Source organism: Anabrus simplex, chromosome 10 (genome assembly GCF_040414725.1).
Source record: "Anabrus simplex isolate iqAnaSimp1 chromosome 10, ASM4041472v1, whole genome shotgun sequence".
Taxonomy (NCBI): domain Eukaryota; kingdom Metazoa; phylum Arthropoda; class Insecta; order Orthoptera; family Tettigoniidae; genus Anabrus; species Anabrus simplex.
Window position 1 is genome coordinate 128,092,155 of NC_090274.1, and position 24,798 is coordinate 128,116,952.

At 43.2% G+C, this 24,798-nt stretch overlaps 1 protein-coding gene across 3 annotated transcripts in view; it reads right to left on the reverse strand.

Annotated features, from left to right (window-relative positions):
* Positions 1-24,798, reverse strand: part of GIIIspla2 (Phospholipase A2 group III) — a 143,312-nt gene that overhangs the window by 75,961 nt on the left and 42,553 nt on the right. For all 3 annotated transcript variants that reach the window (XM_068229538.1, XM_068229536.1, XM_068229537.1), the window contains exon 2: positions 2,912-3,271. In XM_068229538.1, coding sequence (XP_068085639.1) covers positions 2,912-3,271 — 360 coding nt within the window. The remainder of the gene's footprint in view (positions 1-2,911; positions 3,272-24,798) is intronic.

The following is a 24,798-nucleotide window of genomic DNA, read 5'->3' on the forward strand; positions in this document are numbered from 1 at the left end:
GTTTATTGGGACAAACATAAGTAGGTGGATCTGTAATGGTAGTCATCAGTTGTAAATTGGAAAGATTTCCTTACATTGTTTTGGTATTTTTGATTTCATTTTTATCATGTGGACTTGTAAGTTTATTAAACTTAACGCATCCGTTTATAACCTGAAAGTTGGTTTTATAAGAATCTTCAATTACCACTTTTTCTTTAACTTCAGTGTTTGGCATTTCTTCTAAATGCATGATGAATAAGTGTTTCTTGCATTTCGCAGTTTTGCTCCTTCAGAACGACGTGACGGAAGATCCTCTCGGATCGAGTTGTTGTTCGTTCCTTCTGAACAGCTGTTTGGATGATGCATGTTTCAGCATCGGGATTATTCCATAACTTAAGGGTGTCACGACATGACAATACATGGTGGAATTTTATTTTTAATTATGCCTGCTGCTGTTAACTTGTAGTGATCACCATGCTTTCCAGTAGTATTTCGCAACCTATCCAAAGCAACTGATAGTCAGTTTGGTTCGATTAAGGGTCCATTCGGCGGGTGTTCCCATATCCGACAGATATTTGACTGCTGGATAGCCTTAATTAAGTGCAAATCTGGAATTCTACTTGTTGAAGATGAGATTTTCCACGGATCATGTGGATTCATTCTCAGTTATCGTTTGGATCGATTTTCAGGTTTTATTTTCGTTTTTCGAGTTTTCGCTGTCCACTAATTTGTGATATTTTCTAGTTTCCTCCGAAGAAAGTTCTTCGATGAATGTAACAGATAAAACTCACGCAATGCAATGTGATTGCGTTGAAAGGTTAAATAATTAATTTTTTACATTTTGATAATTCAATAAAAGTTAGTAAGCACATATTTGCTCCTCATTTCAAGTAGTTAGGTTCTCTTCTGCACCCCATCGTTTGGTCAAGATCGTGACCGAAATATCCCCGCTACGACCCCAAGAGTTAATAGTTCGATATTGTTCTACTGCAGCAGCTGTGGAATGGTAAGTTCAAGGGTTCAATACTAACTCGTCAAGGATGGGATAGGGCACAGGCTGGTGTGGAACTCAATCATCAGGCCCGCGCAACTCTCATCCGTTTCTTCCCTTCCTATTTCACCAATTATCCTTCATCCTCTGACTCTCACTTCCTCGTTCCTCTTCTGAAGATATCCTTGTTCTTCTCCTTGATTTCTCGTCGGGCAGATCCTTCACTTGCACAACTTTCCTGCTTCTTGCATGTTGTGTCCTAATCCTACATTTTTGTAAGTCATGACGAGCCTGTTTCAGCTACGAGACTTGTGTTTTCCTGTTCTCCTCGGTCATTGCTGTTCTTTTAATTTGCTCACAAGTTGATATCTTCTTCGTACAGCTCAACTCATCAGCTGTTATTTTTTCTTCATCTTCCACTCTTTCTGTTCTATTATTATTAACCCCTAAGTAAATCATTGTTAAGTAGAGGGGACTGTTTTTTAATACTGGAAATATTTTTAGCATCAAGGCAGGGGACCCCACACTACAAAAAAACGTATAATTAAGTTTGTGCTGGAAGTTGAAGGGCCCGGAATTGTTTCAAATTATGGGCCCTATCAAAGTGAAAAGAACAAATTTCGAAAAAACTTTCTGCAGCCTAAATTCGCTCGTTTCTTTACTCATTTTCTAAACATTCAAATCCTAGCCAAATTAACTTACTGTAACGTGTTCAATACAGTTTTAAATGTGGACACCGAGTGCCGTTATAAGGGCTGCATTTTACTCACATCAGCGCTCGTAGTGGTAGAAAAAGGGAAACTGCTAATCGACAGGATAACGATGATTAAGAAAAGGATTGACATTTTTTGGGAATAAATAAAGAGTATCCCCAGGATGTTTTCAACAGTGAGTTGTTTGACTGAAGGGCTGGACGATCTCCCGTGTTCGTCAAGAGAAACAGGAACAACTACTGCTAGAATCTCCTGCGTTCTTGGCCACTAAAGCGCATTCCACGAGTCTTAAAGCTACGAGCGGAAGTGGTGGCTCAAGGGTTTTAATAAAGTTTATTCGGGGGACGTAATTATATGCTGCCTTCCGGTCGATTCTGGGTTGAGATTTACATCTCAAAAATCAGGTGGTATGAGGAAGGAACGCCCTTCCAAAACTAAGAAATAAATCAGGGTGACTCCAGTCCAGCTGAATCCGCTAGACTATAAGCAGCATATGTAAAGACGAAGTGCTTGTTTAAAATCCATTAGTTGTTCTTTACACAGCAGTTAGGCGGTCTCCTTCTTCTTCAAAGATTACTTGCACGTTTGCAAACAAGCACCTTGTGAAGCGGCCGCAGGGATAGCGAGCCTGCCTTTTACGCGGAGGTTCTGGATTCTATTCCCCTCCAGAACAGATATTTTTTACTTAGATGCAAGGGCTGGTTTCGAGGTTCACTGAGCCTAGCTGATACAACTGAGGAGCTATCTGGCGGCCCACTAGTCACTGCCAGTATCCGTCAACTAGGACTCTGATTGTTGTAGTTAGCGAGCTGTGACTGACAGTAATAACAGACATCTCCTTCTGTGTGCTGCGTCACTGTCTAACTAACATCTGTCATTTGGATTGATTTTTAACAAGTCACTGAAATAAATGTTATTCAGTAATTGAATCTTTGAAAGTGTGTGAGGATCAGGAATGCCGTACGGTCACATACGACGCACGATATACACGATAATTTTGAAAACTGCTGATAATGTTGCCCACGCTGTCTCATCTACGTTGGTGGTAGTCACCGTACACAGGAGGGGACTGGCAGGTTGCTGGAGCAGTTCGATACCAAACTGTTTTAAAACATCATTTCATTCACTTGCCTAAGTCTACCGCTACCGTTATTTCGTTATATGAATGTAGACATCTGAACCCTCCTACCCTGACCCCGATGGGAGCTACACATGACAGAAGACTCACCTCTCGATGTGCTCCAAGGCGTGCCTCTTCTCTTCCTCGTCGCCGTGCGTCTTGTGTCTCAGCAGTTTCTTCAGTTCCCTGTGCTTGTCCTTACACTGCTGTTTCAGTCCACTGTAGTCCAGCCAGCTCGCGATATCTGCCGGCAACACCTCACCGTAGTCTAATCTTTGGAATGTCACATTTCGAAACTCGTCCTCCCCCTCCTTGGCGTGCTCCACGTCCTCTCGGAACGAGTCCAGGAAGTGAGAGACGATCTTCTTCTGACGGATGTACTCGCAGTCCCGCAGCTCATCGTCAGCGCTGTAGATCAGCTGGATGAAGTGCGTCCCGTCCGTCACCTGGCGCAGCTTCACGCCTTGTCTGAAAACAAATGAACACACTGACATTTCAACTCGTAGCTTATGGGATGCAACTGTTAACTGTTAAAGAAATTGTAGTCTATAATTAGAGAGATTTTGTGCGTCACCCTCAAAACTGAAAGAATTCAACATAATTGTGAAAAGCTAACGTGCTGTAGCCAGTTATGCTCTTCATATGCCGGTCTTAAATCTATGTAGAAATGTGTTAAATTCATATTCAACTTGCTATTGGTCATTCTTTTACAGTATACAAACAATATGTAAGTCGTGTCTCTTATACAAACTGTACTGTCAGTCCTACAATAATTAAGTAGTCTTAAACATTTTTCATAAACATAATTTAAAGAATTGTCATTTTTAAACAATTTCGTCCACATCCAAGTTGAGCCGCGTGCAGCATTTTCTTAGTTTAGACGAGTTAAAGGCCTGAGTAGGCCGTGCGTTCGATTCCCCACCAGGTCAGCGATTTTTACTTGAGAACAATTGAGTGATGTATCAGCGCCACGGCGGCACTTCCTGACTCTTTCCCACATCACATATTATCTTCTTCCGCGTGTTGTTGGTGGCAGCGGTAGAATAACGTGCACGGTTATAAAGGGGCCCCAGCGTCTCATAACATTTTTTTTTTGCTATTTGTTTTACGTCGCACCGACACAGATGGTCTTATGGCGACGATGGGACAGGAAATAGCTAGGAGTGGAAAGGAAGCGGCCGTGGCCCTAATTAAGGTACAGCCCCAGCATTTTCCTGGTGTGAAAATGGCAAACCACAGAAAACCATTTTCAGGGCTGCCGACAGTGGGGTTCGAACCTACTATCTCCCGAATACTCGATACTGACCGCACTTAAGCGACTACAGCTATCGAGCTCGGTGTCCTCTCATAACTTGGGAGCGTGGGTTAGCGACCACGGGATCATTAGCTGAGTCCTGAGAGGCTCCTATCTGATCTCACTTGGTCGACTCTTGTTCTTTTCCGACTCCGAAGGTGTTAGGGAGTCATTTATTTCCACGCCCTTCGGAGTGTGTGACCGATACCTTCATTTTTTCCTCTGCTTAATGTTGATAGGCTCTTAAAACAATACTCAGCACCACGAGCTCGAAGTTTGGCCTCCCTTTATTACAGTGGCGTGGACCATAACAGCAAATATCAATGCTGCATTTAAAGGCAGTTCCGATCTTGACATGTCAATATCAGTTCTATGTCAGAAGTGTTTCTTCAATCTGTTATGTCTCATTCACCGTGCGAGCTACTCATGAATTTAGATTGTTATCTGAAGTCCGTCAACGTCTTCAGTCGTCATAACAACGAACTTGGAGCCGTTTCGCGATGAGAAGACTTATGGCTAGTGTTAAGTGTCAAACTAGAACTCGGACTCGCATACTTTCTGCACCGACACGCCCTGGCGTTCTCGTGAAGTCGTGCTTAGAACAGAGTCTACAAGTATTTTGACGGTGTGTCAGCGTTAAAGACGTTAACCTTGTTTACACACGTTACAATGCGGTAATTGAGTTAGTAATTGCGCTCTCCCATGATTGCTCTGTACAAGCCAACGATAGCGGAATGACTACCCAGCAATTTGTAGCCATTATCCATAAATATGGCTCGTTATCGTCATATTTAGAATTCGCACAGCAGTCTAAAGCTATTTTGTACATCCCCGACCTTGTTTCGTACACATGGAACACGGAATATGTCGTTTCAGTTGATAGAGTACAAGGAACCTGGGAAAATGGAAGTTCTGATGCCGCTATGTTCACTACGCCTTCTCGAGCTAGAATTTTCCTCCTGATTTCACCTTGTCTTTTCCCAATGTGTTCCAAGTCTGCTAAAATTAGTTTCCCGATCCATAGTTCGGGTGTTTGGAAATGCATTTTCTCTGTGATTCCGTACAGTTTCCATTCCTGGCTTCTAATTTCATTCCTTTTTTTCTTCCCGAATCGTTTCACTGAGGCGCCTCTCTACCTGATGTGACTGACTCATTCATTTTAAGTATTTATTATTTGTTAATTGTAGCGTAGAAAGCTAAGTGTCGTTTCCTTACCGATGTCAGCCGATGTGGTAGGAGGAAGAAAATGCTGCCTTATTCTCTATGTAACTGTGAATCTGTAAAATAAAAATCCCACCATTGTTCGATGTTATCTCGTTTTGAGAGAATATGTGAACGTGTGTGACACTATGTGTACAGTGATACCTAAAGACAATCACAAATATTTTTTTTTGAACAGTTTGAAACACTGTGATTAAAAAAAGCCGCCTCTGTGGTGTAGTGGTTAGCGTGATTAGCTGCCACCCCCGGAGGCCCGGGTTCGATTCCCGGCTCTGCCACGAAATTTGAAAAGTGGTACGAGGGCTGGAACGGGGTCCACTCAGCCTCGGGAGGTCAACTGAGTAGAGGTAGGTTCGATTCCCACCTCAGCCATCCTGGAAGTGGTTTTCCGTGGTTTCCCACTTCTCCTCCAGGCGAATGCCGCGATGGTACCTAACTTAAGGCTACGGCCGCTTCCTTCCCTCTTCCTTGCCTATCCCATCCAATCTTCCCATCCCTCCCCAAGGCCCCTGTTCAGCATAGCAGGTGAGGCCGCCTGGGCGAGGTACTGGTCATACTCCCCAGTTGTATCTCCCGACCAAGAGTCTGAAGCTCCAGGACACTGCCCTTGAGGCGGTAGAGGTGGGGTCCCTCGCTGACTCCCAGGGAAAAACCGAACCTGGAGGGTAAACAGATGATGATGATGATGATTAAAAAAAAGTTCGAATGAGTTGGCTCTTTTCAGAATGTATCAAACTAAAGTATTTTTTCACAACACACGATGAGTTTTTAATTACATAAACCTGCAAGAAAACCATAATATAAGGTGATCAACACATTTTTGAACTTAGAGTAAGGAAGGATTTCAAGATTATAACATTCTTTCTGAATATCCATAAAACAGGCTGTGACTCTCCTAGGGTTTCTTGTTTTAGCGTCTCCAAGAACCACCAACAGTAGTTAGTGTGACGTAAAACCACTCACCGGTCTGTCGAAAGTGAAAGCTGCAGTCTATGGACTGATGACTCAAACAACAGGAAGTTAAAACGAACAGATCGCTGATACAAACAGGTGGAAATAATAGCAGGAAGGAGATGGCCATGTGAGGCGAATGGAGGAGGATAATCGGCTCGGTCATGGAAGTTAAGAGAAGTAGAGGGAGGGTTAAAAGATGAGCTACAGAAATAAACGAGCATTGTACAGAGTGGAAGCGAAGAGAGCGCTTCTTGTCCGCGAGGCCCAGCACTCAATCATCTCCCACAAGGACCACTAGAAGCCGTCCCCCACAGATGCTCAAGGGGAGAGCTAAACCCTCACGACACGCCGCTACACCGAGTGGTCAAACGCTAACACACATGTTATTCCCATCTGACCTTCGCTGTAAAACAATTTACAGTACTTGCTTTTGAGTGCTGCAAGCTCATTTCCTCTATTTGAGTCCCATGGGCGACTTGCGCATCTGCTTGTGGGGATAATGATGAGGTAGGCAGAAGGTGCCTGCACGTAGCCTACTCCTGTCTGCTCCCTCGGACGAATCACCATCAACAGCGCCATATGAGCACTGCGGACAGGTTTGGCACGCAGTCTAGTATACTAGCACCTCTCCTACCCTGGCGACCAACGGGACTCGAGCTGGCTAACCAAAGTGTCAATCCGGATCCCAAGGTAGCGGTTCAAACCCGCAGAGGTAGTCGGATTTTTGAAGGGCCATCTAGAGGAAAACGCAACGTCGAAATTAACGAGCAGGCATCAAATTAAAATGACTACAAACAAGCAGATGCACGTAGATGAAAGAAACAAATAACTGTTGATCCCAAGAAGAAGTCGTGCGAAGATGTTGGTAATAACCTGGAATGCTTAGGTCAAGCGGCAAGGAAACACTAATAAAGAATCTTAGAATGGGACGGAAAAAAGTAAACGTATAGTGTTTTGGATAAATGAGGTGAACTCACATTGGATCTCAAGAAATTGCTGGGCAGGCGGAAAGGATATCTTCAAAATATTCTTAACGTAAAAGGAAATCTTTATGTTCACGTTGCGAACAACCGAGCTCATGGAGGGGACAACGATGTTGGTGAGGAAGGGGAGAGGATGATAAATAAACTCCACTGTCATAAAGCAGCAGGAACAGATTAAATTAGATCTCAAATGGTGAAATATACTGGGATACAATGGTTTCACAATGACTAGTAAGGTACCGGCACCTGCTGATTGGACAAAAGCACTAATTGCACGTGTCTCTAAGCAAGAGACAGGAAGGATTGAAACAACTGTCGAGATATGTCAGTATACCAGACAAAGTGTTCACTGGAATTTTGAAAGGGAGGGTTGATGGATGAATCCCACCTCGGTTTTAGACCACAGAGTATGATCTGGTTGTTCCTTTTTCAACATCCTCAACTGAAATTATAAGAGGGTTAATGTCGTGTGAACTGCACTAAGTGCTGGTAGCTTCACTCTACTGATAAAATAGCTTGTGGGTTCTGGAAGGAACCCTTCCTCACAACAAGATGTCATTCTACGGGTTTGGTGTCCTACTGTTCTTCAGTTTCGTTCAGAGCTCTTGCAGAATGCAGGAAAACGGCCAAAGAACTACTCACCTTCTACTCACGTTTCTTGCTAGAACTGTTAGAACTTCTGCAATTGACTTACTAACAAACACGTCTTAGTCCAGTCAGATAATGATTAAACCTCGGAATGAAAGGCAGAAAGCTTAATTTTTGCACAGACTTTGGGTTTGTCGTCTTGAAAATGGGATGAACCATATCGTACGATCTCGCGTGTACGAACCAAGTTATCAAAGATCAAGGGTCACAATAACAGGCGTTTTGCAACTGCCTCGCACATAACACCTGCAGATCACAACATTCTCCACAAATTTCGTGATAGGCATTTATTTCGTACCTTTAACCGTTTTCGAGATATAGCGGAGGGGGGGGGGGGCATCTGTATATAGCGGAACGTAGGGATAGGAAAGGACTAAGAGTGGGAAGGAAGTGGCCATGAGGTCAGCCTGGGGCTGCCGGCAGTGGGGTTCGAACTCACTATCTCCCGAATGCAATCTCACAACTCGCTTCGTCTGGAATGCACTTTACAAACGTAATGACATTAAAGGTGCCCGTAGAATGTCACGTCCGGTGTAGGTCGCTTGTAGTAGGAAGGTTCCGTCTGGAAGTACTCTTGAGTTTATGAAGTTTATTAAGTACACGAGCGTTTTCCAGGTCGTCTCTGCTGCAGTTCTTGGCATTCTTCGAAATGCGCTTCTTATTGAATTCGTTCCGATGAGTTCCGAACGTCTTTCTAGGGAAAATGGAATGAACTCATTAACCGAAATATCGGAAACTACGTTATTTGGAGAAGAATCGCCCGAGACTAAGTGACATTTCGTAACTTCTCAGGAAAAGCTAAAAAGTTCTGTACAGGTTTATTGGTATGTTGCTATACTATATTGTAATAACCATCACTTAAAGGAGAGAAGCTCTGCGAATGATATCGTGATACGTAGAATATCTCAAATTCCTTGTGAACAGAATCAGGAAGGTTGGTCTTAAAATAAACATTCAGAGAACTAAATTCCTGGTAATAATCACCAACACTACAAGTTCACTAAGCTCAAGGTATGTACACAAATCAGACGGTAGAGGGACGCTATAAGAAGTAGGTCGCCTCCCCATCCTCCAGCTAACGAGCACTTTGAAACACGATACGCCTGTCTGTCTCTAAAATGCTTTTTCAACGAATGACTGAGGCATGACCACTCTTACAAGTACGTCGCATGGCGTCGCGTCACGGAGCTCCCCGTTGAGTAATACGAGGGGGCGTCACTCTCCGGAACACTGCCTTCTCGTCAGGACAGCCAACTCTAGCTGAGCCTGGCATTTCGTCCTCGTTGCTGTCCGTATCAACGCTTGTCGTCTTGTGACCGCCTAAAGACTCAGTATAGGGGCAAACGAGGTCGACGCCGTCAAACAAATAAAACACTCAGTCTGAATGGAAATGAAACGTTTACCACAAAAATGACGCGACTGAAGCGTTGGAAAACGTTGATAATAATCAATGAAAAATGAATAGGAATTACAATATAAACATATTCTATAGTTTTGACATAATAATGTAAATAATACACGGCAACAATGAAACCTTTGAATGTACAGACACTATCAATCAATCAATCAATCAATCAATCAATCAATCAATCAATCAATCAATCAATCAACCAATCAATCAATCAATCAATCAATCAATCAATCAATCAGCAAAGACCTGTATTTAGGGTAGTCGCCCATGTGGCAGATACCCTATCTGTTTTTTTTTACCTCTTCTTTTCTTGAATAATTGCTGATAATTTGTCAATTTATTGAACATCTCCCTTGGTAAATTATGAAACTACCGAACGCTCGAATTATTGTGCTGTAGAAACTCTATACCAGCATGTTTATGAACAATGACGCCCTCTATCACATACAAGAGAGCACGAATGCTAACTTTCGCTCCTGCGCATTGTGTACACAGATAGGTCTTATTACGACGATGGGGCAGGAAAGGCTAGGAGGGTAAATGAAGCGACCGTCGCCTTGATTAAGGTACAGCCGCAGCATTTGGCTCGTATGAAAATGGGAAACCACGGAAAACCATCTTCAGGGCTGCCGACAGTGAAGCTCGAACCCACTATATCCCGGATACTCGATACTGTCCACACTTAAGCGACTGAGTGGGGATTCGAACCCACTATCTGCCGAATACAAGCTGACAGCTACATGACACAACAAACCGCGCGTTTGCGTGCATAAATCGTAAATTAAGTTCAGTAGAGGAAACACCTATAAGCAACTTAGCACTGTGCGCTCACATCCTCCCCTGCGAACTACGTGACCAGTGAAACAGGCGATCACGGGGGGGGGGGGGGGGGGGGGGGGCGGTAGCAGCATTTCGGAAGTTCCAAGGACGGCAGTCTGGATGATTGACTGATACGGCCTTGTAATAATACTCAACATGGCTTAGCTGTGTTGATACTGCTACACGGCTGAAAGCAACGGGAAACTACAGGCGTAACTAACTTCCGAGGACTAGGAGCTCTCTCTGTATGAACGATGTACTGATGATGGCTTCCTGCCGGGTAAAGTAGTCAACGAGCGAGTTGGCTGTGCGGTTAGGGGCACACAACTGTGAGCTTGCATTTGGGAGATAGTGGGTTCGAACTCCAGTGTGGGTGCGACGTAAAGCTACTTGTAAAATGTTCGGATCTCCGGGTGGAAACTACATTCTGCCAGTCGGAATATTCATTGTGCAAGGTTAGAAAATCTGGATAGACTAAAGTTAGATGTAGTTGGTATAAATGAAATACATTGGCAGGAAGGGCAGGATTTTCGGTCAGGCGACTGCAGAATTATCAACACAAATGCAGGAGTTGGTTTAATAATGAACAAGCTACTACCACCAGCATTGTGAAAGGAGTATTGTTGTCAAGAAAGGCAACTCCGGAGATACTAGACATGTTTGATGAAACACGAAAGTACAAGAATACAAAAAAAATGAGGAGGGAAGAAGAGAATACTGGCGATAGAAGATAGAAAGTGCACGACAGTTAAGGAAGAAGGTTATATGGTCCAAGGAAACGTAGGTGCTGCATACATAAAAATCAAGGAAACCTTTGCAGAAAGGAAAACTAGGTGTATGAATATTAAGACCTCAGATGGAAAACAACTTCTAGAGAAAGGCGACAAGGCAGAAAGATGGCAGGAACATTTCCAACAGTTGTATCAAGGTCCCTCGGAATTAGTCACTACCTTATGAGTAACGAGCGTGACGAGGTTATTCCATTTAGGGCCGGTATTATAATTAGGGTGTAAACTGAAGATTGAGTTAAAGTGTAACTTGAGTTTAAACCTATGTTGAGTCTTATAATGGCCTGCTTAAGTTAAACTGAGGTGAAGAAGGAAATACACGAATTTGGCAGCAGGGACTTTGAGAAAAGATGACTGTCGATAATGTTCTGTTTACTTCTTGTAGGAAAAATGGCGGATAAAAGCCATAAACGTTGTCCTTATTTTACTTGTAAGGAAATAGAATTCCTTGTGCAATTAGTACAGAAATATTTATATGGTCCGTGAAACAGTGGTCTTATGAATTCCTCCGAAATCTCCCATTTTAGTAAACATACTACGGGAGGCGTAAAACCGCCATGCTGACTGAGGGGTTCCACAGCATGATTTCTGAAATAGAAGGAAGTTACTTTATTTTCTAAAATTTACACTCTTGACATTCAAACAGAACAAAAAGTCATTTTTACATTCTTACCTTTTCGTTGCATTTGCTTAAATAGGGTTATGACAGTCTGTTTTGTAAGCCTATTTGTCATTGCATATATGAAACTGACGTTCCCTTGCTCGGAAAACTCGTAGTGCCCGTGGTCGTTCAATAATTTGAACTACTTCATCGCCATCGCTTAGTATTTCTTCAATCACCTCAAAATTACCTTCGAAATCCATTCGTTCCGCCATGCTGTAAGGTTATGCATTCTTAAACTTCAGTTTAAACGGCAGTAAAATTAATCTCTAGTTAAAGTTAAGATTAAGTTTTATAATACACGACTGAGAGATAAACCGAAGTTTAAACTGAACCAACAGTTTAAGCCTTTATTATAATACCGCTCCTTCGTGTGTAAAGTAGGCTACATGATACAGGAGGCCGCAGAATGTTGCTATCCCAAGAAAGGAGGTGCAGACAGGTGTGACAACGACAGCACCATTACTTTAGTCTCTCACGCCTGCAAAATTTTAACACGTATTATTTACAGAAGAATCGAAAGACAAGCTGAAACAGATTTGGGAGTAGATCAATTTGACGTCACGTGAAGCACGTCTGATCTTACAAGACCGAATTAAGGAGACAAGCCCACGTACATGGCGTTTGATAATGTTGATTGGACCAAGCTTTTTGAGATTCTGAAGGTGATTTGGATCAAGGATCGGATACCGAGAAAGAAGTATTATCTACAATCTGTACAAAAATCAGTCTGCAGTGATAAGGATCGAGGGCGTTGAAGAAGATACAGCAATTCACAATGGAGTGAGGCAAGGCTGCAGTTTGTCTTCCCTCTTTATCAATGTTTATACTGTATATAGAACAGGTGGTAAAGGAAATCAAAGAGGAATTTGGAAAGGTCATCACAATCCAAGAGAAGGAAATCAAAACCCTGAGATTTGCTGATTAACTTGTTATTTTATCTGAGACTGCAGAAGATCTTGAGAAGCTGCAGAATGGTATGGACGAAGTCTTGGGGAAGGAGTACAAGACGAAAATAAATAAGTCCAAAACAAAAGTAATGGTATTGCAGTCGAGCGAAGGCAGGTCATGTAGGAAATATCAGATTACGAAATGAAGTCTTAGAGGAAGTAGATGAATATTGTTACTTGGGTAGTAAATAATAACTAACGACGGCAGGAGTAAGGAGGACATAAGATGTAGGCTCAGGTGAAGCAAGGAAGAGCTTTCTTAAGAAAAGAAGTTTGCTCACTTCAAACATTGAAATAGGGATCAGATTTGTGTTTTTGAAAACATTCGTCTGGAGCGTGGCAATGTATGTGTATGGAGATGAAACTAACGCAGTAAGAAAGAGAATAGAAGCTTTTGAAATGTGGTGTTACACAAGAAGCTGAAAGTGATATGAATAGATCGAATGACAAATGAAGAGATACTGAATCGAATTTGTCAGAGAAGATCGATTTGGCTAAATTTGAGGAGAATAAGGGACACATCTTAAGACAGCCAGGAATTGTTCAGTTGAATTTTGAGGGAAGTGTAGCGGGTAAGAACTGTAGGGGTAGACCAAGGTACGAATATGACAAGCAGATTAGATTAGACGTAGGATGCAGCAGTTACGTAGATATGAAAAATTAGCACATGATAGGGTGGCATGGAGAGCTGCATCAAACTAGTCTATGGACTGATGACTCAAACAACAATAACCTTCATATATCGACATTTCAACCAACATCAAAGGTTACAGTTGTACAGCCTTTTACATGAATGTTGCTCATTTATCATGTAAGAGTGCCGGCTCCGCGGTGTGGGGGTAGCGTACCCAAAGGCCCCGGGTTCGATTCCCGGCCAGGTCAGGGATCTGAGGGCCGGTTCGAGATCCACTCAGCCTACGTGATTAAAACTGAGGAGCTATCTGACAGTGAGATAGCGACCCCGATCTAGAAAGCCAAGAATAACGACGTAGAGGATTCATCGTGCTGACCACACGACACCTTGTAATCTGCAGGCCTTCGGGCTGAGCAGCGGTCGCTTGGTAGGCCAAGGCCCTTCAGGGCTGTAGTGCCATGGGGTTATGGTTATCATGTAGGAGTTTTTTTTTGTACAGAATTTGCACATTCTGACCTTACAGAATCTTTAATAAACCGATGTAGAGAGGCACTAGGCTGTGCCGTGACTATAATGCTGAGCGGAATTGCCCTAAGACGATCGATGTAGAACAACAAACTGCTATTGAGTCCGGAATAGAATCACTCTAAGATCAACTACGCTGGAATGCTGACAAGTGCAACAGTTATTACTTGTTAAACTGATTTAGAATATAATGACTTCGGTGATAGGTGGAAAAACATGTATCTGTATACGGAAAGCTTCTTTGACAGGTGTTGTCTGTCTAGACTGCCAGATCCTGCTGTGTAGTTGGTGGTGATTATTGTTTTAAGAAGAAGTACAACTAGGCAACCATCCTCTATGTAACACTAACCAGAGAGAAAAAATGGAAGGGATCCGACACTTCGAAAAATGAAGATATCGGCCAAAGGAAGACAAGGGCCACGAAGGGCGTGAAAATGAAAGACTCTCTAGGCCTCCATACGTAATAGCGTCGGGGCCGGAGAAGAACAAGAGTTGACCAAGTGAGCTCAGATATGATAGATGAAAGTGAAGAGCCTGGCACAAGTAAGTGGAAGCAATGCCAGGACTCAGGTAATGGCCCCGTGGTCACCAACCCACGTTGCAAATGTCAGAGCCCTCGGGGCCCCTTTTAGTCGCCTCTTACGACAGGCAGGGGATACCGTGGGTGTTATTCTACCGGCCCCACCCACAGAGGGAAGATCCTGCTGAACTCATGTCGCTGTTTTCGTTCGTTGGGAATCACTGCACATTTTTTCTACGGAGGCCACTGCTAGGTCGGGTGCCTGGTACATCGTTACTCTGATGTAGTCGGTAAAAATGGCGTATGGCTTTTAGTGCCGGGAGTGTCCGAGGACAAGTTCGGCTCGCCAGATGCAGGTCTTTTGATTTGACACCCGTAGGCGACCTGCGCGTCATGATGAAGATGAAATGATGATGAAGACAACACATACACCCAGCCCCCGTGCCGGCGAAATTAACCAATTAAGGTTAAAATTCCCGACCCTGCCGGGAATCGAACCCGGGACCCCTGTGGCCAAAGGCCAGCACGCTAACCATTCAGCCATGGAGCCGGACTAAGTAGTCGGTGTTAGCTAGGAAGTGCATCAGTCAGAGACTGAGACGGCGGTGGCATCAGTCTAATCGGTTTACATCTTGCAAGTTGAATTTTTAATGTCCATATTAGTTTGATAACATATGGGAGCAATGTTGGTAAGGAGATAGTTGTTCTACACGCCTGTTGATGTAAGGTCAGGGCTAAGTATCGACACGAGGTCGCTGCAACAGATAAGGGTATCGGTGCCTGAAACATTGCCTCCTCTTCTGAAGTGTTCCCTTGGCCGTGGCCACGTTATCGCTTTCGTTGGACTCCACTTGATTTCAGCTTCCGTGTGATGCCATTTAGGATAGCTGCGTGTCAATTTCGAGAAAGGGATGCCTGTTGGGCGACCTGTGACTCACTTCAGCGACTTCCTAATTGAAGGACATGTTAACCTGCACCTGCGACTTCTGTTCATGTGAAATTTAATAGTATTTAATAGTAGAGTTCTGAGGTGTCTTAAGCTCCGTGCAGTCTGCGAGGCGAGTATGGATCATTCATTAAAATTGTTAAAAGTGTTTTGCACTTCAGCTCTACAACTGTCCGTGGTTTTCTATTCTCTCACTAAGGCGGTCTACCACTGACCCAAAGAAGGAGCAGGTCCTGATTAAGCTGCATGCTCGTATGGAGTAACACAAATACTCAATCCCCGAGCCAGACAACTGAAGCAGGTCCCTGAGTCGGGGGGGGGGGGTTATCAACCGAAGTTCCCCCTCTGCGTAGTGGCGGTAGATTAACACCCACGGTAAGAGGTGACTGAAAGGGACCCTGGAGCGTCCACCGGCCCACTTGTGCCAGGCTCATCTATCCTATCCGACCACACTTTGTCAACTCTTGTTCTCTTCCAACCCCGACGGTAGTACAGCATCTCCACGCACTTGTCTTTCCTTAGTCGATACCTCGACCTCTTCCTTCTGATTAGTGTTAATAGAGGATGGTTAAAACAATAATCACCACCACCATTAATCGAAGGTCTCTTTCAAACTTCATTTAACCACAAGGCTGTTTCTAAGGAAAGCAAATTCGAAATAACCAAACAGACAACATCACTTGGCGTTACCGGCACAAAACATGAGACAGGCTATTTGTCAAGTAATGGTGCGAGGATAATCGGCAAGAACGGTAGCGGCATGTTCGCTAAACCAAGAAATGCCTTTACATTTGTAAGCAGGGGTCACAGAAATACGGCCTAGTGGGGTGGCTTCCCACCCAGAAGGATGAGGTTCGAATCCTGGTCAATTTTAGGTTGAAATGTTCATCTCAAACATTAGTTGGTATCGGGAAGGGTATCCTCCCAGCCAAAAGCAAAACTGAGCCTCAGTGGCTCCAAGATTCCTAACTTTAATGCTAGAACCAGAAACACAGCGGTCGAGGATCGAACCATGTCTGCCTCGTATGGGGCTAACAGTGAACACAAAGGTTCGGTCTGTTAATCTGAATGGTAATCAACTCATTACCACTGTGTGGTCCAGCTCATATATCAGCTGGGAGCGTGCGGCCACAAGACGCGCGGCGAAACCTTAATTACAAAGTCCCAGACCACTATATAAAGTGTCAGTGTGTCAATGAAACCAACATTATAACCTTTATAATTAAATACGGCCTTTCAAGGCTCAAGGGAACATGAGCAGTATAGAACACAACCTGCAGGAGGTTTCTGGACGGCCATTCTCTATTAATAGTGGTGATTACGGATGTAACAAGAAGTTCAGTTAAAGAAACATCGTGAAGAAGTGCTGCCAAAACCTTATATGAGTGCGTGAGGACTCGAACTCCTGTGAGATCAAACCTGCTTATCATTTAAAGCTGCACTCCACGTGTGGTGTTCTCCAAGAGACGAATACCCTGATCGCGCGCGACTTAAGAATTTAAAGATACGTCTATTTTTTGTCACTGACTGTACCGTTTGTCTGGGAGGGAACTAAGAGAATACTCTGATAAAGGCGAGGGAGGGGCGCATTGCATACGTGATCCCTAAGTGAGACAATGGCAAGTTCATGTCAGGGAGATAGCTGAGCCACGTGAAGAGCAGGCCCTCAAACTTCACGAGAGCGAAACCAATTTTTAATCAGTGCTGAATACGCGATGAAGATGTGTTTCAAACAAAACTTTTAATAGGCAATGTCTTATTTTTATTCTGGGAACGGAGGAGTTTGTCCCGCCGTGCAAATTCATCCAGTGCTTTCTTTGTATTATTCTGCCTGTGAATTAGCACATATTAATTTGAAATAAATGAATTGTATTATAATTTATGAATTTTTACTTTTCTGTTAGCTGTACGCAAACGTGATTTCAGTATCGCGTTAATATTACAATTGACTCAGCCGCAGCAAAGCAGCCTTCAGCTGGTAACAATGTGTGCTTGCGATTTTCATTTTCGTTTCGTTAAAGCTTCATTTCACGGTGAAAATTCGAATGTTTTGCTCAGTTTCGAGAATAACAAAAGGTCAACAAGTGGAAGTGAGCACTCGAACATTACAGGAGAATTGCTGTACGTTGAATAGACAGGGAATACATTCGATACAGTCGAACGTCGATATCTCGAACCGCCATTACTCGAATCTCGAGGCAACTTAAATTTCCCGGCCATTCTTCACGCGCATTTATTACCCGAAATTTGGTTACACGAATTTCACGATTTCTCGAAGCAAACTAACTGTGGTTTGTGAGGAGCAGTTAACAAGTAGGTGATGCTGGCAGCCAATATGACGGCAACCGAAAACTAAAACTTGTAGTGATCGGAAAATCGGCGAAGATGCGCTGTCTTTCGGGTTTGAATTAGCAACCGCTAAAGTCGCGGATGACAAGCTCAATCTCGGCCGCGTGGTATTGACGAGGAGTTTCAACGTGAAGGGATTTTTTTCTAACGGAGCTATGTTTCTTGTTTCACTAGTGTATCCTGTCTTCTGAAAAGTTACTATAATATAGGTGGTGCTGTAAAATAGAGATTATTCGTTTATTTTTGAGTAATGTATTCAGTATAAGTCCGTAGACACACATGATTCAATTATGCTCAAAAACGGTATTCCTTATATCTGGGGTGTGGCGGAGAGGTAGGGAGAAGCGATGGTCGGGCTGCTCGCTCGAGTCCCCCCACCCTCCCGGCCACTCTTCGAATCTTCCCGATTAGAAACGTCAAAGCAGATTAAGAGGTGCACATTGATTACTCGTCCGATGAGACAACAGTTCAGGCAAGCAACTGAATGGTAACAATTACAATCATCGTTATCCGGTCGATTATATTAGCAGTTTTCTACCACTACGAGCGCTAATGTAAGTGCGAACATTTTCAAGAACATCAGAAAACGCCTGAGGGTATCGAACCAAGGAACACATAACAGTAAGAATTGTGTAAATAAGTTAATTTGGCTAGGATTTGAATGAAAAAGAAAACGATTAAAGAAACGAGCGATTTGAGGCTGTTTTTCTGGAAGAGATTTTTAAGTTTGATACAGCTGTATCCAAGACTCATAACCTGAAACCTTTGCGGGCTCAACTTTCGGCACAATTTTGCTTTTTGTGGGGACTTTGCTAAGAAGTGTTTTCAACATTAAGAAATATTGTTGGTGGAAATTTGAACAAACTTTATAACCAACTCCACAAGAAAATTAATACTTCACTTATTCTATTAATAACTCTTATAAGTAAAATGGCAAATGTCTGTACATTATACAGCGGCCATGTGGTCACGTTCAGAAAGAATTGTGTATTTTCCTCATCAAATTTCATTTTAGTCATCCATTCTCCTGCTGTTTACTCAAATATGTTACTCCTCTCTTAATAGAACGACGTATCGAGAAAATGTCCGCATGGAAGGATGTAACGTTAGAAAGTTAAATACTGTCCATTCATTAATATAAACACATATGCCAATAATGTAAATACAAGGAGATACAGTCAAAGACGGTAACTTAATGTCCCATAAATATAATTGGTCACATACGGGCTGTGTATCCATTTCAAATGACGCTAACGTCTTGTCACCAGGTGTGCATGGAGATAACTGATACGTCTGTCTGTTTGTTTATGTTAATAACGTATTACATGACTTCTTGTCTTAGCGAGCTCTGAGCTTGAGAAAAACCAACAGAAGAGTGAAGTGTTCTCGTGCTTGAACAGGCTGCTTGTTTTAAGATTATTGTTTTAAGACGAAGAACGACTGGACAACCATCCTCTATTAACAGTACCCAGAGAGAAAAGCGAAGAGAAAAGGAATGAAGGTATCGGGGAAAAAGGCGGTCGCGGTTGGTGAGGAGCAAGCAGAAGCTGACGGCGGTCTCCTATGAGGGATAATTCTGATCGAGGAGGGTAACAATACCGTAGAGGTCATAACACAACATCCAGCCGAATGCAGTACCCGGGACGAACCCGCAAACCGGGATGGTGTGGTTAGCGGCTACTTTAGGCCAGTGCAAACAGAAACTCTCTCATCAGGTTCTCGTCCAACTTGTTGGCTGATCCTGGCCAAAGTATTCCAGTCCCTCTACCGATACCTTCCTCGTGTTAAACCACCTCTTGCCAGGTTTTCTCTGTAAGAGGGGAAATCTGAAGAAATGCGAAGCTTCGAAGAAGGAAGGAAAGGTTTCACGACGGACTCCTTGGTCAGACAGGCGCTTGGCCCAAGTAAGTAGAAGACGCAGAGTTGCCACATTTCCGGGATATCACGATATGCAGAGTTTCCCACTTGCCGACTAAATGTTTCTGCCCCTTCATAATAATCAACGTTCTGCAGTTTTAATTTGGCAGATAATAATATGGCCACTTATTTTGATTAATTCATAACGGTACGAGTAATCGATTCATTCACGTCAGTCGACAGTTGAATGGCGACTCGTTGAAAAAGCGGAAATTCGAAAATTTATTAATTGTGTAAGAGTTCACTGCAAATCTCCACGACAAATCCTTCAGCAAAGGGAAAGAAAATCATTATGTTTACATTTAAGAAGCGAGCGCAGGCCCTGAAAGGCCTGGTGTGTCGGCACTTCTTCTCTGCACTGCGGCTCAACAACACTATATAACAATGTCTTTACTTCAAGCGCATTACGCATGAGGAATTTCAAATACCAAAAAGAACCTTTTCCCTTTGCGAGAAGCTAATGATCAATAAATGAAACTCAGCTACTGATAACGATAGCCTACCGTAACGTAACGTCTGTCACACATTTTGTCACGTTGACGACCCCCAGCCATGTGACATATTTATGAAGAAAACATTTTTCCCTGCTTTTAAGGTGTTGGTGGTGATTATTGTTTTAAACTGGGCAGCTTAACTCGGAAGATATCGGCCAAAGAAAAAGACTCCCTCGGCCACGAAACTTAATACCGTCGGGGTCGGAAAAGAATAAGACTTAACCAAGGGAGGTCGAAAGTGAGGAGCCTGACACGACAGTCACCCTCCTGGGCAAAATCTGGGCACCTCGGCGTTCCCGAAAACTGTAAAATTTGGGATTATTTTCAGAGAGGCTGGGTCTTGTAAAGTGAGCGAGAGATACAGCTTCCTCCCTGCAAGTAGGAAACTCAATTGTCTGACGAGAAGTAGCTCGTCTGGTCGATCACATTCTCTCCGGGAGTTTCCGGTGACAAACTTCCGGAGGGAGCAGCAAGTCATTCTGCAAATATTATTCATTGCAACGTGATTTTGTCTGTGTTCCGTTATTTCGCATTTCTTTACTTAGTAATATCTTGTGGTCGAGTGGAAGTTTGAAGGCGAGTCTCGCGTGTAAGCTGTCAAAAACAAAAGGGACAAAATAATCTTAGAAATGCGGCCATGTTGTTCCTGGTCTTCTAGGCACATTTTGGACAATAGTTAATTTATTTTGTTCCATATTGCTGAAATGTTATGACATATTCTGATATTCTTTAGGGCGTAAGTACAAGAATATTTCCCGAGTTTTCAGTTTTAGGAGTTTTAGCCCTACTTATAAATAACACAAGTCGATGTTCAGTCAAAAGTTACTGCTTTACCCTTAAATGCTTCCATTCTGATCCACGGGTACGGTAATGATAATAACAATTACGTGTAGTTATTACTAGCTTGGTGGAGGTTGTCAGTGTTGTGACTTGTGTGTGATTTAGACACCACAAACACCCAGTTCCGGAGGGAAAGGAATTAACGGTTAAATATAAAAATCCGTCGTCCCACGAGGAAATCGAACCCAGAGTTGCAGCCATGGAGCCGAACTATGTTCTCTTCTCGTTCAGAACACAAATATCACATCTTCTTTCTTTCAATCCACGACCACTTCCCCTTAAAATGATTTAAAAACACTTCCGTTGCGAGTATTTCTCATTAATTTAGCATTTTCTCGGTACACTTAAGATGTGACTTCAACGGCTATTTGCCCTAAGCTAATTTTTGGAACATTTTTCACCCTGTTTTTAAATACAGGACGTGTTTCCTTCATGCATATGGTGAAATGGTATTTTGATCTTAGAGATTTTATTAGACAAAAAACTAAGAACAACATATTGAAAACTTAAAAAAAAAAGTCACAAATTTAAGAAATACAGTATTTTTAAAACAGTGATTTCAGTTTCAAGAAAATATTCCTTATCTAAGATTTTGAAGAGTTAGCTCCCCTGAGAAATGTGCAGCGCTTGGGAGGAAGTAAGCAGAACCTACCTATCGGCTCGTTTTTCAAAGTACACCTCGGTACTTACCGACTGACGTCCCAACAAATATTGTTGGTTGTGGTGATATTTAGGCAGGAAAGAGCCACAAAGGACTCGAAAATGTACATTATCATGGTTGGAAGAGAATAAGTGTTGACCAAGGGAGGTCGGATGGCAGACTCAGCTAGCGCTAAGGGCTCGTGACAGTCCAGGTAAAAGTGAGTGCTGTGTCCTACTTGTGTTTCACAGGTATCACCTGTTTTTACTTCTTGCCACTTGGATCACAAAATCAATATCAGCACACGCAGACCCACTGACGGACACCTCACAAGGAATGAAGCTGCTCGATGTCCAGCAAAGCAAGCGACAAGCATCCTCCCGAACTCAGCTGGTCACCAACTCGACCGTAAAACTGGGAAGTCCCGAGTGCTGCATGTACCACATACCAGCACTTACATTTCTCTTTCTTTTTGCTAGATAGGTCTTATGGCGACGATGGGATCGGAAAGGCCTACGAGTGGGAAGGAAGCGACCGTGGCCAGCATTTGCCTGGTGTGAAAATGGGAAACCACGGAAAACCATCTTCAGGGCTGCCGACAGTGCGATTTCAACCCACTATCTTCAGTTTGCAAGCTCACAGCCGATGCCAGTACCGCGAATCGAAGCCAGGCCCTCGAGGGCGGCAGGTACGGAGGCGGACAAGATAAAGATGAGGTCTTGGCCATGTTTTAATTGAGCCCGATGTCGGCTGGAGAGCGGCATATCGCTTCTCTTGACAGCTCTGAATTACACATGATGCTATTTCCACACAATCGATAATCGCAACGCTCTCGACTACAACGGCATGGCAGCAGTTCTTCAAGATTCACTCTTGTCAGTCAGCACAGGTTGTGACCTATCTCCTCTAGTGAGTGCAGCATTTGGACAGATTAGGTCTACATCTGGCCTCGCTACTGACACATCGAAAAAGTGGAAACTTGTGTCCTTGGGTTCATATGAAAAGTAACACTCCACTATTTCAGCGCACTGTGTGTATGAGATAACTTTTGAATGTAGGCCTAATAGAATTCCAAGAATCGAATTCCGTAATTTTTATTCCTGGAAACCTTATTCATTTTATCTTTCAGCATAGTGATTTGGTAAGCAGGACCCTGTTTACATGTTCTCCGTCAAGGAGTCGCTAGACACACCGACGATCTGGAATTTCGCAAAGAACAAGCCCTGCATTTGCTTCGTGAAACCTACTGTTGTAAACAGGTGTATTACTTATTAGTCTTCGCCGTCGTCTTCGTATTCCTGGCCATTTGTAGAAGTGATGAACATAGAATTAAATTTACGATAATTTATGTCACACATTGTTACCGTACCGGTTTTTATAACACAGATATTCATGAATTTGTAGTTTTGTTGCCAAGTCCATTGTAACTGATGGTAGGCAAAGGGCCTAGCATTACAATGAAAATTCCCTAACCCAGTTTTCATATGAGGATAGACGTTTGGTGACTCCGCCGTCGCGTTTCCAGGGTAACGTTAAGAACTCACAACGCGTACACTAGAATTCCGTAGCGAAGCACGGGTACATCAGTTAGTTATAAATAAATTATCCACATGTAAAGAGAGCTACTATTTTATGAACATTTTTAATTATCCTAGTGAAATCGGGAAATACTGGCAAGAATTAAATCATTAGATATCCCAGACATATACACTTTCATTTGAAAGCTGGTCAATAATGGCAAGTAAACAGGGTTTCTCATTTCTACGACTTTCCAAACAGGGGACGAGGCTCAGTAAACTGCCAACAATGGGCCACGAAAAGGATGAAAATGAAAGACTCTCTAGGCCCCACGAACTACCGCGTCGGAAGACAGCAAGTACTGACCAAGAAAGGTGAGGCAGGAGCCTAAAGCTAGGAGAATGCTCCCAAGTTGAAAACAAGTTCTCAGCTCCCTGATGTTTAATATTAGCAAGTTTCATGAACAACGAATTAGCGTTCAGTCTAAACAAAATTGAAAGACACGGTCTCTTAAAATGGCCACGGACGGACAGTTCAGCTGGTTATAGGACACAAAACGAGGCGTACTTGTGACGTAGTTTGTCGTTTGCTTTCCTCATTGTGCCAAGAAGTGCTATCGCAGCACTTTGATAACATCCTGTCAGCACCCCTACCTCCCCGCCTGGGGGAACCAGTTCGATTCTTGTTGGTGGAATGTTGGCCGGTGGGAGAGGGGCCCAACCTCTCCACAGAGGGCATATGACGCTGCTGATCGTGGAGATGTTAAGACCACCAACACACACTGGAAAGACCTGCCACTGCAAATCACAGTCTCGCTGAAGAGATTTTCGATGTATCGCTCCGAATTTCGTTAAGCGTACTCCACATTTTTTCTAAACCAAGTACAGACATTCTAAATAAGACGAAATCTGAGGGTTAGTGTTCAAAATTCATTATTCTCTCCACTGGACGTTTGCGTCGAAGTGGCCCTACTGAACTCTGCTTCACTTAGCTATTGAGAAGTGGGATGCCATCTTGAATAGGCTTTAAGAAGAATATGGAGGCTTCATAGCTACTCTTGTGATTATAAGTAATTAACGTAAATTACTGTAATTTGCTCTTGACCAACAACAGAACAGAAGACAACTGAAGCCGGTCAATCACCAAGTCTCGGAAGCTCTTTCCTTGTATCCAGATCATGTTAGTCAAGGCGGATGACCTGTTGATTACAGTCTCCGAGGTCGTGGTAACGATGATAATGTAACATCAGCGAACTTGGCTACATGCTCCATTGTAGGCCAGTTCGACCCGATGTCCTAAATGTAGGATGAAATCGGGACAAAAAGATCGGAACCCTAATTAGGAAGGTCCCACTTCAAACTAGGAGATATCGGGGAGTGTAGGGCAATCACGATTCGTGAATTATTAGGTTTCAGCTCAGGTTTGGTTTTTCCTAATACCATTGCAAAAGATCAACTGTTGGACTGTTACAAAAAATACTGCTGCCTGTGGGATATCAGCAACTCCGTACATTCCAATATAGACTGCAGCCTCCTGGAGATATACAAAACAAAATTAAGAAGATGTCATCATTGCTGATATGAAGAAAAAATTGACAACTTGAATACCACGCACAACAGGAAAGCAAAAAGAGTAGAGCGCTAGCTGTATTCATGTTATAGTTAGATCTGGAAAACAAATCGAGCTTTGTTGATAGCAATCTTTCCTACTTTGGAGGTCGGATCGAAATGGACTGGAAGGTGTGTACGGCCCTTAAAAGGCGAACACCAGTTTTATGACCGTGTGAATTAGTTGATGATTAACCATACTTCCTTCCAACGTCAGTCGTTCCAGCGATTTAGTTCCAGTATTTCTGCACGGCTCTTATAAGGAGTTCAACAATA